Here is a 15,779-nt window from a genome sequence, read left to right on the forward strand (position 1 = left end):
TGAGCCAGTCCAGGGGCACTGGCAACGATCCCGCTCGAAAGATTTCATGTGTCGCCCACACATGAGCCAGTCCGGGGGCACTGGCAAACGATCCCGCTCGAAAGATATCATGTGTCGCCCGCACATGAGCCAGTCCAGGGGCACTGGCAACGATCCCGCTCGAAAGATTTCATGTGTCACCCGCACATGAGCCAGTCTAGAGGCACCGGCAGCGATCTCGCTCGAAAAAAAACCTCGTGTCACCCGCACAGGAGCCAGTCCAGGGGCACTGGCAACGAACTCGCTCGAGATTTTGAATTAAAGATTAACATTTTAGTAAGAATAGTTTCATGTGTGTTGGTATTAAAAAGGTAAATATCCAGTTTCTAGTGAATCCTTTTGTTAGAGAAAGGAGCTAGCCCGGTATTTCTATATAGTATTGCCAGAACAGGTGAATTTTTGTTGACTATTGCTTCTATGTTCCATACTGCATTTTAGTTGATTCTCCTTCCCACCCCAGTTGTGTTAAGGTTGTATTTCTGCAAATGACAGTAGGTACAGTGAGATGGAACTCAAGACAATGTGGTCTTGAGTTCTATCTCACTGTGTGACACCTTGGACAAGTATCTTCTACTGTAGCTTTGAAGTATGAATAATAGAGAATACAGTAATTCCTCGCTATATCGCGGTTTATTATTTAAGCTTACGTCGATTCCTCTGTGCTGTTGTTTTGCATTTATAATAAAATAGATATATACAAGTTATAATAATAATAATAAACATACAGTACAGTACTGTTTCTACTTTGTGGATTTTCACCTATTGTAGGGATGGGGGTGGAATGTAACACCCGTGATAGTCTAGGGATTACTGTAGAGTTGGTAATCTAATAATATCAATAGTAAGTTCAAATCCTCTGACATCTGTTTCAACTGCATATTGTATTTCATCAACATTATTCAAATGGCACACTAAGACTGATCTTCAGATGGAAATGACTAGTGAATTTCTTTTACATTCATCATTTACAGTACCTGTATATGTATTTATTTGTGTGACTGTCCCTTGTGCCAGTGCCACGTAAAAGCACCCACTACACTGGAAGTGGTTGGCATTAGGAAAGGCATCCAGCTGTAGAAACTCTGCCAGATCAGATTGGAGCCTGGTGCAGCCTTCTGGCTTGCCAGTCCTCAGTCAAATTGTCCAACCCATGCTAGCATGGAAAGCAGACGTTAAACGATGATGATGAATAGGCACCTAAATCAATTAGCAAAAGCAAGGAACACGCTATCCTGTCATATTTGCTTGCAAGTTATGGTTATTCCTCAATTAGGTGAATTAAGTGTACTGCTGAAATACTCAACCTAAATGCCATATTAAAATCTGCATTCAGATCACATTGCACGTTTTGTTGTCTTGTTGATATTTGCATTATGCTTATAGGTTTAGGTTTCATATGATTGGAAATTATTTCTTGACATCTGAGAAATAAAACTATTCATAACACTGTTTAAAGAAACATGAGTTTTTGATTCCACAAAACTCATTTAAGCAAGACTTTATTTACATGATATTTTTTCACATTTTACCACAATATCTTCTTTTTGCAGTCCTGCAATAGAGACAAAGGCTCAGGAAGCCATAGAGCAATATTTTAATACTCGTCTTGTTGTACTTTCTCCAATAGAAAATGGTATGTTAAAGAAACATTGTTATTTGTTATTTATATATTAAACTTGTGCATTGAATTTGATATTTTAATGACATATAATTAAAGACTACTTATAAGTTCTTGTAGAAATCTATTCTTTATCCTGCTAAACTTGTGGCTTCATATTATTTACTTCATTATGCATTCTCACAGTTATAGACCTCCTCTACAAATTATTTTATTTCTAGTAACAAAAAAAAAAAAATTAATATTCTTATTAAGAGTAGGAAAAGGGTTAAACTACTTTCAGGTTATCTTATGTATGTATGTATGTATGTATATAGTTCATGGAGTAAAGTGGTGGGTGATACAAAAGACATCTGGCTGTAAAAACTATGCCAAAATAACAAAACCTACTACAAAAATGGCTGGTTTTTGTTGTCTAATCTTGGTTGACTCTGAACATCCCATCCATAACCATCCTGTCATTTTAGTGGTATATAGGACTACATTATATCATGGGTCTTCACCTTATATATGTAAGAAGGTAGAGGTTTGATTTGAGAGAGATTTAGCTGCTATTTTTAATAGGTTGAATGACCATGTAGAGGTTCCTTTTTTTGTCTGCTTCTGAGGGCTGGTGAGCCAGAAGGCTGCACTAGGCTCCAATCTGATCTGACAAAGTTTCTACAGCTGGATGCCCTTTAAAACATCAACCACTGCGGAGAGTGTAGGGGGTGCTTTTTATATAATGAAAAATCATGACAATGGTGTGATGCTGTTAGATACATCTAACCAATGCCAATATGGAAAAGGATGATAATGATAAACACATGTGTGCAGGATTTATTTACCACACACTGTTATAATAATTAGTCATCTACTAGCTTTTGTTTGTGTGTGTGATTAACCCCACTGAGCTTCTATTATTGATAAAAGGATTTGAGTTTAGCAATGCAAGCTATCAAAACATAGCCAAATTACTGAGTACCTTACCTCCACATGGTACTTATGTTTAGCTAGGTGAGAATTAAGTGCCTTAGCTACAGAACACTATCATTGATTGGCTTTGTTGTTTAATATCCAGATCAACCCTGATCAAGTTCACTAATGATTAGACATTCAAGCAATAACCTTTCAATCTTTTGTTTGTTTTTTTTTTTGTTTTTCTCAGTAAAGGATGTAATATGAGGAAGATTTGGCTGCTATTTTAAGCAGGGTTAGCAGATGGACAGCCTCTTCCATCAGTTAGTTTTTGTATCAGCTTCTAAAGCATAGAAATTAATCCCTTTTTATTTATTTGGTTATTCATTCAGTTAATATTTGCTTTTATATATGTTTCAGAAAAATCAGTTCAGAATGAAAATGCAACTAAGAAATCTGTTACTAGTAAAGTATTTCAGTTATCTTTTCAAAACATATTTCACTTAAACCTGCTTATACATTATCATCATCATCATTGTTTAACGTCCGCTTTCTATGCTGCCATGGGTTGGACGGTTTGACTGAGGGCTCCAGTCTGATCTGACAAAGTTTCTACAGCTGGATGCCCTTCCTAACACCAACCACTCCGAGCGTGTAGGGGGTGCTTTTTACATGCCACCGACACGGAAGCCAAACAAGCAGCACTGGCATTAGCCATATATATATATATATATATATCTCATCATCATCATCATTTAATGTCCATTTTCCATCCTGGGTCTACCTCTTCCACAGGTTCTTGATCACTTGTCATTGCCTCAGAGAGGCCAAATGTTCGAAGGGCATGCTTCACCACCTCGTCCCAGGTCTTCCTGGGTCTACCTCTTCCACAGGTTCCCTCAACTGCTAGGGTGTGACACTTTTTCGCACATCTGTTCTCATCCATTCACAACACATGACCATACTAGCTCAGCCGTCTCTCTTGCACACCACATCTGATGCTTCTTAGGTTCAACTTTTCTCTCAAGGTATTTACATTCTTTTGAGTATGCACACCGACATTACACATCCAGCGGAGCATACTGGCTTCATTCCTTGCAAGCTTATGCATGTCTTCAGCAGATGTTTCACTGCCACATAGCATGGCTGTTCGTACACATGCGTCATACAGTCTGCCTTTTACTCTGAGTGAGAGGCCCTTTGTCACCAGCAGAGGTAAGAGCTCTCTGAACTTTGCCCAGGCTATTCTTATTCTAGCAGCTACACTTTCAGAGCATCCACTCCTGCTGCTGACTTGGTCACCTAGATAACAGAAGTTCCTTGTAGTTTTTGCCCCTGGAATGTGACGGAAGCTGTTCTCTGCACATTTTCAGTGTTTATTGCTCCTGAGCATTTGCCACACACAAAAACTATCTTCCCAGTTAGCCTTCCTTTGATATTGCTGCACTTATGTGTCCATAGCTTACACTGGGTAGATCTTATGAAGTTTCTACTTAAACCTTTTCTACAGATCAAGCAGGGCCATCTACCTGAAGAGATTTATGATTTGTCAGCCTAACTACTTATTAAGAATTTGGTTTTTGCTAGGTTTACTCTAAGGCCCTTCAATTTTAGTCCTTGCTTCCACACCTGAAACTTCTCTAGTTCTGATAGTGACTCAGCTATTAGAGCAAAGTCATCAGCATAGAGAAGCTCCCAGGGACATCCTGTCTTGAATTCCTCTGTTATTGCCTGGAGAACTATGATATATAAGAGGGGGCTGAAAACTGATCCTTGATGGACCCCTACCTGGAATTCTTCACTGTACTCATTGCCCTCTTTCTACATCTACTATATCACCTCCTACCACAAGTTCTACTTTAATTATTTTACCTACCTTTTAACTCAGTACTGCATCACTTGAGATTTCTTCTCACTGGCCATGAATCATTCAATTTTGCTACAATTCAAATTGAGCAGTAATCACATTTACCTCAGTTACTCTTTTCCTCTTATATAACTGAGTCTGTAAAAGGACTGAGAACTGCCCTTCTTCATTAGATAAGGAATAAAAAATGGAAGCTTTGCAGGCTTAAACTATATTTTGCATTGTAGTTTGTTTGTTATCAGTTTTCTTTCTAAATTTGCATGAAATCTTGAAATAATTTTTGTATTATAACTAGTACACCCTTTAAAGTGGTTGGTGTTTGGAAGGGCATCCAGCCAAAGAAACCATGCTAAAACAGACATGGAGCCTGAACAGCCCTTCAGGTGGTCGGCTCCTGTTACACTGTCCAACCCATGCCAGCATGGAAGACGGACGTTAAATGATGATGATGAACTGGATGCAGATCCTACTACTAACAACTCAACAGTGAAGTGACAGTAGTGGAACCTGTTGTTTGTAATAACAAGGTTTTAACTTACAACTTTGTGATTAGTAATCCAGAGTCTTCACGCTCACTGTATTTGAAGATTTGTTCTTGTTCTCTTCCATCTGTTTCTGATTAACTGAATGGTCATGTTTTTCTTATTTGTAGTTGGTTGCCAGACATGTTTAACTTTACCATTAGACTTCAATATCAATAAGGTTTTAGGTAAGTTATTTTCATTTTCACACACATACACACATCCTCTCTCCCTTTTCTATTTTCTTTTTCTGACTTTTCCTTTCTTGCTCTCTTTCTTCTCTCATATTGCCTTACCCTTCTCTCTGCCATTCATTTGTCACTCTCTTTCCCTTTTACTTTCCTCTCTTTTCTCTCTCTTATTCTGCCTTCCCTCTGCTATTTCGCTGACTGCCTTGTACTTCTTATATTTAAACTAATTTAACACTGTTGATAACCTGTAGGACAATATATGACTTATGAAGAGAAAAAGACTGATGCTGAAAATAGCCAGTCAGAATCGTTCAGTACTGCTAGTCTTCGGCGCAAACTGTTCTGTCAAGAGTTTCAGGAGAGTGACAGTAGTTCAATGGACAGCAATATGGCCAGGTAAGTCCCAATAGCTAGTTCTGTCTTGAAAACAAAATCAAAACTATTTCAACTGTTTTTCGTTGTTGTAACACGAAATTACATCAACCCTGAATACCTATTTACCTTTTACAAGACCTGTAAAAGCAAAAATGATTGAGTATGTAAGATATTGAGCAATTTGCTTAGTACAAATTTACCCTAGTGTCATTCCAAAAAACAAAAAAAAAATCACATCATTGAAATCTCAAAGCTACAAGATAATGCTTGATTAATTCAAAACAATGTGAATATGTATTACATTTGACAGTTATCTGAATGCTAAAGAGTTAAAATATTTGGCTCACTGGATGTGATGCAGTTGTTCAGGAAAAAAAGTTAAGAATATTTGCTTAAAGAGAGCTATGGTTTGTAGGATCAAGACATTGTCAGACTTAGTGCTATATAAAACTAGAATAAACCTTCAAAAGTAAAGCTTGTTTAATTCTACTTCACCATGAAATACACATTAAGGTTATCTTATTATATCATCATCACTCTCAACTCATTTGTTCATGTGCACTAACATCGCACATCCAGCAGAGTATGCTCATATCATTTCTTTCCCACTGTGTATCTTCCATGTTTTGCTACCATGTAATGTTGCACTTCACATACAAATATTATACAATCTACCTTTATTTGGAGGAGAGAGATTCTCTTTATTGCCATTCATATTTTGGCTACTATACTTTCAGAGCATTGACCTTTACTGCTAATATGGTCTTGGAGGTAACAGAAGCCACCAATGACTTCCAGGAAGCCTTCCAAATATTTGAAAAAATTTTCACAGGTGCTCTTACAGTTAACTACTGCTGTGCTGCATCTCCCACTTAGAAAATCTTTCTTCTCTGTTAGCTTGCCCATGGTTTCAGTAAAGCTTCTTCATCCAGTTTACAACGGGATTTGTATGGAATTCTTACCAACTGCTTTTCTGCGTATTTAACTTTGCTACTTTCAATATGACAGCAGAACTCTGTTTCCTCTCTGGCTGATTAAAAGTTTTTGCTTTTGCAGCATTTAATTTGAGCCTTCTCAATTCTAAGTTTTGCTTCCATGTTTGGTGTTTCTGTCCTAAATCTTCAACAGAAACTAGGTTATCAGTATAGAAGAGTTTCCATAGAGAGCTGGTCTTAAACGCTTCCCTATAATAAATAGGATGGGCTGAGAATCAGCCCTTAATGGACACCTACCTGCATGACATTCTTTGCTGAATTGATCAACAACTTCACCTTGCTGGTGGTATCTCTGCATAGGGCTTGTATGGCTATCACAACCTGTTAATTTACACCTAGTTTACTAAGCAACTACCAGCTTCCAGAACATGGTACCTTGTCAAAGGCCTTCTGTAGAACATTGACTATGATTGGTTTGTTTTTGTAGTTATCTCATTAGGAGAATTCATCAGTGGTACCTTATTTTGATGCAAACGCATACTACATATCATTCATTTAATTCTATGTTTAATCAATTGTGCCATAACTCTTTCTGTTGCTTTCATACAGTTTGATACCTCTGTAGTTACTTCTTTCTAGAGCATCTCTTTTAGCCTTATAATAGTTGAGGAGGATATTGCTACATCAATCATTGGATATGACTCTACCTTCATTAACTATGCAAATGACCTTCAGCTGCTTTCCCTATGTATTAATTAAACTTTCAAATGTATGTAATGTTTTCAGTAGGTGGTTCCACTGTTTGACTGGTTGAGGTAGCTCTTCTTTCTACCTTGATTCACTTATAGTAACATCTGCAAGCCTACATGTGCATTAATGTCGCTAGTTGTGATAAAGAAGCCATTGTTATTCATTACTGAGAGGGTCTCACTTTTAAAGGTTTACTGTTAGTATACGTAGTGCTAAAGAAGTCAGTGTACACATATTTGTTTTTGTCACTGGAAAAATATTTTCAGAGTAACTTCTGGCATAAACAGACCAAAAATTAATGACAGTAGATTTAAAATATTGTAAATTTTGTGTACTTTCAGATCAGATGAGTCCTTAAATGAGTGTGATATACCTCCTGCTCCTATACCCACCACACCTGACTGGGACAGATGTGCTTCAATAGTTAGTGTATACCTACATCTCATTGATATTTTAATTTCTTTTTACAGTCTGCTTTATCAAATCTGTTGTCAGTACTTACACTGCCATCAATATTACATTTAAACAGAACTACATTGATCTTCACTTCTAATACACTATAAACTGAAATAATAAGCAAATTTGTTCACTAGTACATTAAGCACTTGCTTGTGATTCTCAAATGAAAGAGTTACAGTGAAGTGAATCAATACTAATTTAATGAAGGCAATAGGAATGGCTGAGATAGCACTGTATTTGATTAAGATTTGCTAGCTTACTTTTAGGTTCAGAGTTCAATTCTTTCCACATGAAGACTTCACAGATTATTCCTTGTACTTAAAAAACAAAATCAGTTTAACCAGATTTTTCAGGGAGAGAGTAAGATGGTCAAGTCTTGGACTAAATGCTTTATTGTATTTAGTTTTGTCTTTCCACATTCCACCAAAGTTGACTTGAACATTCATTTTTCCACTGTGAATAAAATAAATATCAAGAAAACATTTTTATATTTACTTGACTAATTGTCACCTTTTGAGAATTAACCTTGTGCCTAGCAAAAAAAAAAAAAAAAAAGGGAAGAAAATTGATTTTATGTTATTGACACCAATGAGTTTGGTATTTGTTATCTGGTTAGTTTTGAAATAATTTTGGAAAATTTGAATTTAAATTACTAGAAAATGGTTTTCATAACTATTTTCTCTTCCTGTGGCTAACCACTCTATGACAAAATAGAGGTGATACTGATTTCAATTAACCACTGAAGATGACTGCAAGCAATATACATTGCCTTAGATGGGGGATATAAGAATAATGAGTTTGAATGCATAACTTTTTGGTCAAACATCAGTACTGTAACTTCATTGCTATCTTATAGATAGTAATCAAAATATTCAGGTTCTTAGTGCACATAGTCATGCCAATATATTTATTTTGTATAAAAGGAAATAATTTAACTTTATATTTTCAGAATCCATTATCTTCAAGTCCTGTGAGTCATCGTAGTCGTCGTTACAAATCATATATAGCTGGAGATGCTTTAGACTGCAGTGGAACCGTCTTATCACCAATTCACCAGCTATCATCTCCATTGTCAACCAGATCTCGATCAAATTTCCGTCGACATTCTTTAGGTTCTTTAGAAGATTCTAGCAAGCGTTTATTTAGTCCTTGTGTATCACCAATTAATTTAGAAAGTCATTCATCAGAAATGGCTTCTCTCAATATATCAGGTATTTGAATTTCTTTCATCTGTATTCCAGTTAATTGTAGATTAAAATGAAGATGTAACAATATAAAACAAATCTATCATGTCACATTTTTAGATAGGGTTCAGTTACTGGAAGCTAAATGCATTTTCCTGTCATGGAAAGAACTTCAGGGACTAGATTACTGAATCAATAAGAAACCATCATCTAATAAAATGCAATATGTTTTTTTTTTTTGGCATAGTCCTTTCAAGTGATTTAACCCTTTAGTTGGCAATGTTCATGATGCAGATTAACAAATTCTTGTGTTTCTGGATTTATTAAATGAGAATTGCTATGATATGGAGTAACTCAAAGATGAGGTAGCTGACTGACTGTTAGATATCAACAGGCTGTTAGGCAAGATACCAGCCTGCTTGCTTATAGATAAGTCATTGTTGTCTAACTTATTTTAAATTGGCTTGTAAGTAAAGGAATTAAGGTCTGCTGAGTCTTAGCTTGTTAGATATTAGTCAGCTGATCATTTGATAAGATTTACAATAACTGAATCATTAGGAGATCACTCTTTCTGGCATAGATGTTTATTATCATCATCATTGTTTTAACACTTACTTTTTCATGGTTGTGTGGATGAGATGAAAGTATGTTGCAGTAGAGTATTTTACTGCTGGATGCCCTTCCTATCATCAATCCCACTCGCTTACAAGTGAGTTAATAATCTCCCAGTTCATCAAGCAGCAAACAGTCTGGATATGTCTCATGTGAAAAACTGGAAACAAGCAACACTGTATAAATGGTCCTTTTGTTTACAAAGATCATACAACTTGTCAAGACCTGTTGAGAAGCTCAGACAGGTTTTTGTGGTGGACCACAATAAAATGACACTTTTTGTAAGCTATTGTTTACAAACTGGTAAATGCAAAGGAACAGAAAGTCACTCACACACACATACATACATTTGCATACACACATTCAACGAGCTTCTTTCAGTTTCTGTCTACCAAATCCACTCGCAAGATTTTGGTCAGCCTGAGGCTATAGTGGAAGACACTTGTCCAAGGTGCCATACAGTGGGACTGAACCTGAAACTATATGGTTTGAAAGCAAACTTCTCAACCACACAGCCTTGCCTGTGCCTAGTTCCCAATATTTTAGTTCATCTTATTGTAAACAAGTACAATGATGAGGTGCATTTAATCTCTATAAGCAGTAGGAGGATTATAACTGACGAGTCTTTTAACTTTAGTGCTGAACAAAATGTATGATGTGTGATTAATATTTCCTATCTGGAGTTATTGCTATCTCCCTGAGGTGACTTTTAGCCAAAGTTGCTTGCTTTACAAAATGTCCTTTACAGGCATATAATGCTCTCAGATAGCTGTGAAGATAGATTTTGTTGAAATTGTCTCTGCAACACATCCAGTATTACATATTTATCTCTTGTCCATCACTTCCACACACATTTCCTATCCTTGTTATGTGTGAATTAATTATGAACCATAAATGAACTTATTTTGTAAATTGATATTCCAGATGTTCCAATGGAAAGTTCAATGAAAACTCCAGTTTCTTCACCTTGTCACAAGCATTCTAAAAACAATACAAACTGCTTAAAACCCAGTTGCCTCGAAGGAATGTCACCTTTGTTTTCATCAGTTCAAAAAGAAATTGAATTGGTCAATTCTATTAAAATTGACTCAGACAGCATAAGAACTACTTTAGAAGAAGTAAAAACATCAAAGGAAGAATCCTCTTTACAAAATATGGTTCAAAGACATACTTCCCCACTGTCTTCTAACATTTATACTGCCAAAGAGACAGTCGAAATTCCATCAAACGAAGCCCAACTATTTTGCAACAAGAAAGTGCCTGAAGCTCAACCAAAATGTAACATTTCAATGAATTTTTCTGAAATGACCAGTGTCTTATCTACCTCCAATAATTTTAGCATGATGCCTTCCAAGTTTGAAGTGACTAATGTAGATAGCTTGCAGAGTGTGTCGACATCTCAACAAGATACAGGATACATGTCATACAATGTTGGCTCACGTTCAGAAATGTCTCAAACTTCTAAATCAGGCTTCATGGGCACATCATCACTACAAGACAATGCAGATACAGATAAGTATATTATAGATCAGTCTTCTCATTTTAAACCTACTTCACTAATTAGGAGCAGACTACATGTAGAAAAGACTATTGCAGACAAATCTAATCTTGATTATGCAGATGTAGTTGAGCGAGCTCACAAGATGCTAAATTTAACACCTAGCATACCACAAAGTGACAAACTGCATCTTGAAACTCTTCTTAAAAATACAGCTTCTTATGAAGCTTCAAGTTTCCAGTGGCATCCTATTGGAGCTTCAACTCCAACACACAAGACTCTTTTCAAACCTGCAAGTAAGTAAACTATTCTTGTGAAACATTTTTAGTGTTACATTGCTGTAATTAGGTTAATTGTGAAATCTCTGGTTTTATATTAGTAAACTTTGTTCAGTGTTGTTTTTTTTTTTTTCTTCATTTTTTTTGACGGGGGTCTAAGATAAATCCACTGTCAAGCTATTATTTAATTGTAAGATCTATCTGCTATCACATATGAGTATGGAGGTGATTGTTTAGCCAGTTATCTTAGTTATTTTACAGATGGTCAAATGAAATTGTCCTTCAGTTTATATTGTGCATTAACAGAAAACAAAGATAAATAAGATTACAATATGTCTATGTCTGTATATCACACAGTACATTTTTTTAGTTTTGTAATTTTTGTATAAATATATCAGCATATATGAGACTAAGTTATTATGAATGCTAAGAGATTTAAAGCTTTTTAGAAAATTCTGATATTCATTGACAAATATAACTTTTTAACTATGAGAGTATTTACTGTTATCCTCCTGGGTAAACTACAGACCTAAGAACCATACTGTTATATAATTTTAATCTACAGTATTGCTAATGACAAGTAAATATTCTTTTTCTGTTGGAAAAATGTTTCAGTTGTGACAAAGATGTATTTTTGTAACATTAGTTTTGTATTCTGTTGTGTCTGGGGAGTGTCAATCTCTTTTAGTGCCTTATAGTTTAACACACTCACTGGTAAAATTTCCACTCATTTACTCATTTATTTTTCTAAAATTTTCATTGCTTCTTGCAACCTTTTCAATAGTTGTTGACATTGTCTCCCCAGACACAATAGAATATGCTTCAACACACAAACTCACATAAAGAATCTTGCAAACCAAATCCAAAAACGAAATTAATTTTATATTTATGGGTTAAATAAAATTCTGTTTTATTTTCAGGTGAAACTGCTGCTGAAATTCTTAAAAAAGCTCATGATGATCTCTCTCAGGCACTTTAATCAAAAAATATTTTAAACATCATCTTTGGAAATAATCCATTTTATTACTGTTTTAATGGAATTTGTTTCATATTTTCATATTCATTTGTATGATAGTTTGTTTATAAATTGTACAGTTTTTTTTTAAATATCTTATATTTATATGACTAAATATGTAAATATATCATCTTATTTTTTTTAAATGTATTTTTTTAAACATTTTTCTATTGAATCATTATTTCTAACGAGCTATCCATTGAAATTTAGTATGTTTAAAATTGAATAACAAAATTTCATTTGAATAAACATCAAACCTAGAACAATGAAATTTTTTTCTTCATAAAATTAACATTATTATTGTTTTGGGCTTTGCTAAGTGTATGAGCAAATCAGTACAGTGTTGAACAAAATGCTTTTTAGTATTTTACTTTGTCCTATTACATCCCAAGTTCAGATTCTACTAGTATTGACTTCGATATTTATTTTAGCAACCAGTAAGGAACAGTTTTGTACTGAATCCAGTGTAACCCGGTTGTACTCTCTCTTAAATTTGTTTTCATTATTATGATGGTTATGTATGATTTTATGATGTTTGCACTAGCATAGCTAGATTGTGTACTGCCCAGGGCAGCCCTTGTGTATGATGCCCCCAGACCCCACAAAAAAAAAAAAAAAAACACATTACTTACAGCAGACCCAAAAAGTGCTGCCTGGGGCAGACCATCCCACCATAGCCATGCTAGTGGATGTTTGTATTCAAAGTGTGATGCTGCATAGTAGTGTGTTGTAAGTCTTGAATGAAGAGAATTTGTGAAGACTTGGAAGAAACAAAGCAAGCACACACTGCTTGGATGTGTAATGTTAGTGTCCATGAATGACAATGCAATAAGTTGAGAAAACTGAATATAGGAGGAATCAGCTGTAGGGTAAAGAGAGTAAATGCATGTGATGTATATAGAGGATGACAGATTTATAAAAACTTATTCTGAACACACTTAATGGATGGAAGACCTGAAGAAGACATGGGATTAAGTGAAGATTAGTCTCAAGATATTGCACATCATGAAGGTAATGATAAAGAACTGACAAATAGCAGCATACAATACTGGAAAAGCCCCAATTGCCTATGCAAACGTGCATTAACATGGACGTTACCCATTTTGTACCTGCTAAGTTTCCATTTGCTACTTCTGCCTATTCAATATCCTCTTGTCTCTCTATCAGTCACTTACCTACACAATGAAGGATGACATTAGATTTGCCCATACTCAATCCCAATTACCACCATCTTTATCTCTCTGTCAGTGCTTGAGGAACAAGGGATTGTACTGGATCTATAGGTATCTGATATATTCCTCCATTTAACCTTCTGTTCTGCCAGCGACCTTTTTTTCACTCTCAGGTCACTCATTCATCTATCACACTCCTACCATGACCATTTCCATGATTAAAGATAACTCGCTCTCTTGCTTACTAGCAAACATGCAACTACCATTAATTTCTCTCTCTCACCTTCTGACATCACACTGTTTCATTACACCTTGGTTTTACTCTCTCTATCTTCACCTTACTCTTTCTTGCTCTTTCATTTCCATTTCTCCCTTTTCTACTGTCACACTAATCACTCTGTTACCCCCTCTATCATACTTTTGCTTCTTTCTCCCTCTCACCCTAGTTCATCTTCTTTAATTACCCTCTATCCTATTCACTGTCTTAATTACATTGATTGCACTCTACAAATGGAGAACTCAAAGTACAAGGGAATTGTATTTGTGCCAATAATGTGCACCCAGTACACTCTGTAAGGTGGTTGATGAGTAAGTGGAAGAAACTTAGGATTGAGAAGAGTCTTTAGTCTTGTCTACTCATAGTCATGACAACCACTCTAGTGCTAGTACCACAATAAAATGCACCTATTTAAGTGGTTGGCTTTAGGAAAGCTTTAGTTACCATACTAAAAGTGGGAAAGCAGAAACTCTGAATAAGAACTGACTCAGATCATGACAACCTGTCCAACTCTACTAACATGAAAAGTTGAGATGAAATGCTGCCATTGTATAAATTTGTGTATTTTGATTATACCAGTGTTAAGAATGTTTTCAGTTTTTTAATGATTCCAGATCCCGGCAATTTTTATATAAAGGTTTACATTAAGAAATTTAATTTTCAGACATTATTTTGTCACAAAATGTAGTTAATGTTGTAAAAGTAGAAGCTATGATTCTGGGGCATTCAGATTGTAACACCTGATTTTGATTGAGTTGAAATTATTTCTCTTCTACTGCTTAAACTTTGGAAAAAGTAATTGATATCTCATTTTCATTCTCTTAAGAAAATTAGATTGTATGTCTAGTTAAAAGAAATCAATACTTTAGTATAATATCGGTTTATTATTCATAATGTGGAGAGTTTAATAAACATTTCATCTTATTAATGATATATAAATACTGCTTTTTTCTTTTTTTTCTTCAAGTCATCAGTTACACTCTTATTGAACCATCAGTTCTTGAATGTTTGGGTAGTAAAAGACAGGTGATGTGTTATTAGCTTTAAATTTTTAAAACTTGTATATGTAGGATTATCTTTTGGGCTGTGGACATAATTCTTTGCAGTAATTTAGGTATTTTGTTCTAAGCTCAAATTCTGCTGAAGGCAGTTTTATCTTCCAGTCAAATACTGTGGTCATTGTAATCAGTTAATTCCTTCCCCTCGAAATTTGTTGATTTTGTGCCTAAATTTTGGTCTGTTGTGGTATGTTGGTAATTTAAATATTACAATTCATTTTAGCTTTTAATATCCTTAATTTTATTACTTACTAAGTATTATTTAGATAAAGATGTTTGTTTAATATTTCCTTTATTTCCTTGCTTAGTTATGTCCATTTTTTCCCATCCTTTAATGTTGTTTCTGGCACTGCTGGAAACCTGGCTCTTTAAATACATTCATTTTTAAACTGATTTTTATTTTTGAGAACAAAGCTTATTATGGTAATTTTTGCATTCAATATTTAAAATAGATTCTGGCCTTCTGCCAAAATTTAAAGCTAATATTTAAAATTAGATAGTGCTCAACACTTCGTTTTGATTCTCAGATGAAATTTTGTTCTCTTCACTTAGAACTGATGGTTTTTATGTTTAGAACTTTTCATTTTTATTAGTTTTTACTCTTATTTGACAAAGGTGAAAAGTTTTTTCTGTTATAGAAATGACTTTAAGGTAGTACTTTTCTTTACTAATCATTGTACATAATTTTACTCAAATCTATTCTTTAACAGAATGTACCTACAATTGTAAAAGTACAAACGTGATTAAACATTTGAGCTTGTGCTGTGTGAGTGCGTATTGGATCATCCCGTAAATAAAGCGGGTTTTTTTTTCAACTGAATGTGTGAGACAGAGGGAGGGAAAGAATGTGTTTACTGAAAGGAACAGCGATTTTTAATACTTTGTTCTTTAACTTTAACTATCACTTAACGCGTACACTTTAGTGAATTAACGATCGTATGCTCAGTCAAAACTTTTACATATTTTGAAGTAAAATGAAAATCCTATAATGATTATGTCCCTTAGACTATTTATTTAATGTTAATTTGGAAGT

At 34.8% G+C, this 15,779-nt stretch overlaps 1 protein-coding gene across 1 annotated transcript in view; it reads left to right on the forward strand.

The window, feature by feature from the left end:
* LOC106872358 (protein aurora borealis) overlaps positions 1-12,886 on the forward strand; it is an 18,242-nt gene extending 5,356 nt beyond the window's left edge. The window contains exons 4-11 of the mRNA XM_014919323.2: positions 1,590-1,672; positions 2,975-3,019; positions 5,074-5,130; positions 5,385-5,529; positions 7,535-7,616; positions 8,602-8,863; positions 10,373-11,242; positions 12,145-12,886. Coding sequence (XP_014774809.1) covers positions 1,590-1,672; positions 2,975-3,019; positions 5,074-5,130; positions 5,385-5,529; positions 7,535-7,616; positions 8,602-8,863; positions 10,373-11,242; positions 12,145-12,203 — 1,603 coding nt within the window. The 3' untranslated portion in view covers positions 12,204-12,886. The remainder of the gene's footprint in view (positions 1-1,589; positions 1,673-2,974; positions 3,020-5,073; positions 5,131-5,384; positions 5,530-7,534; positions 7,617-8,601; positions 8,864-10,372; positions 11,243-12,144) is intronic.
* The last annotated feature ends 2,893 nt before the right edge of the window (positions 12,887-15,779 follow it).

This window comes from Octopus bimaculoides, chromosome 3 (genome assembly GCF_001194135.2).
Source record: "Octopus bimaculoides isolate UCB-OBI-ISO-001 chromosome 3, ASM119413v2, whole genome shotgun sequence".
In the NCBI taxonomy this organism is placed as follows: domain Eukaryota; kingdom Metazoa; phylum Mollusca; class Cephalopoda; order Octopoda; family Octopodidae; genus Octopus; species Octopus bimaculoides.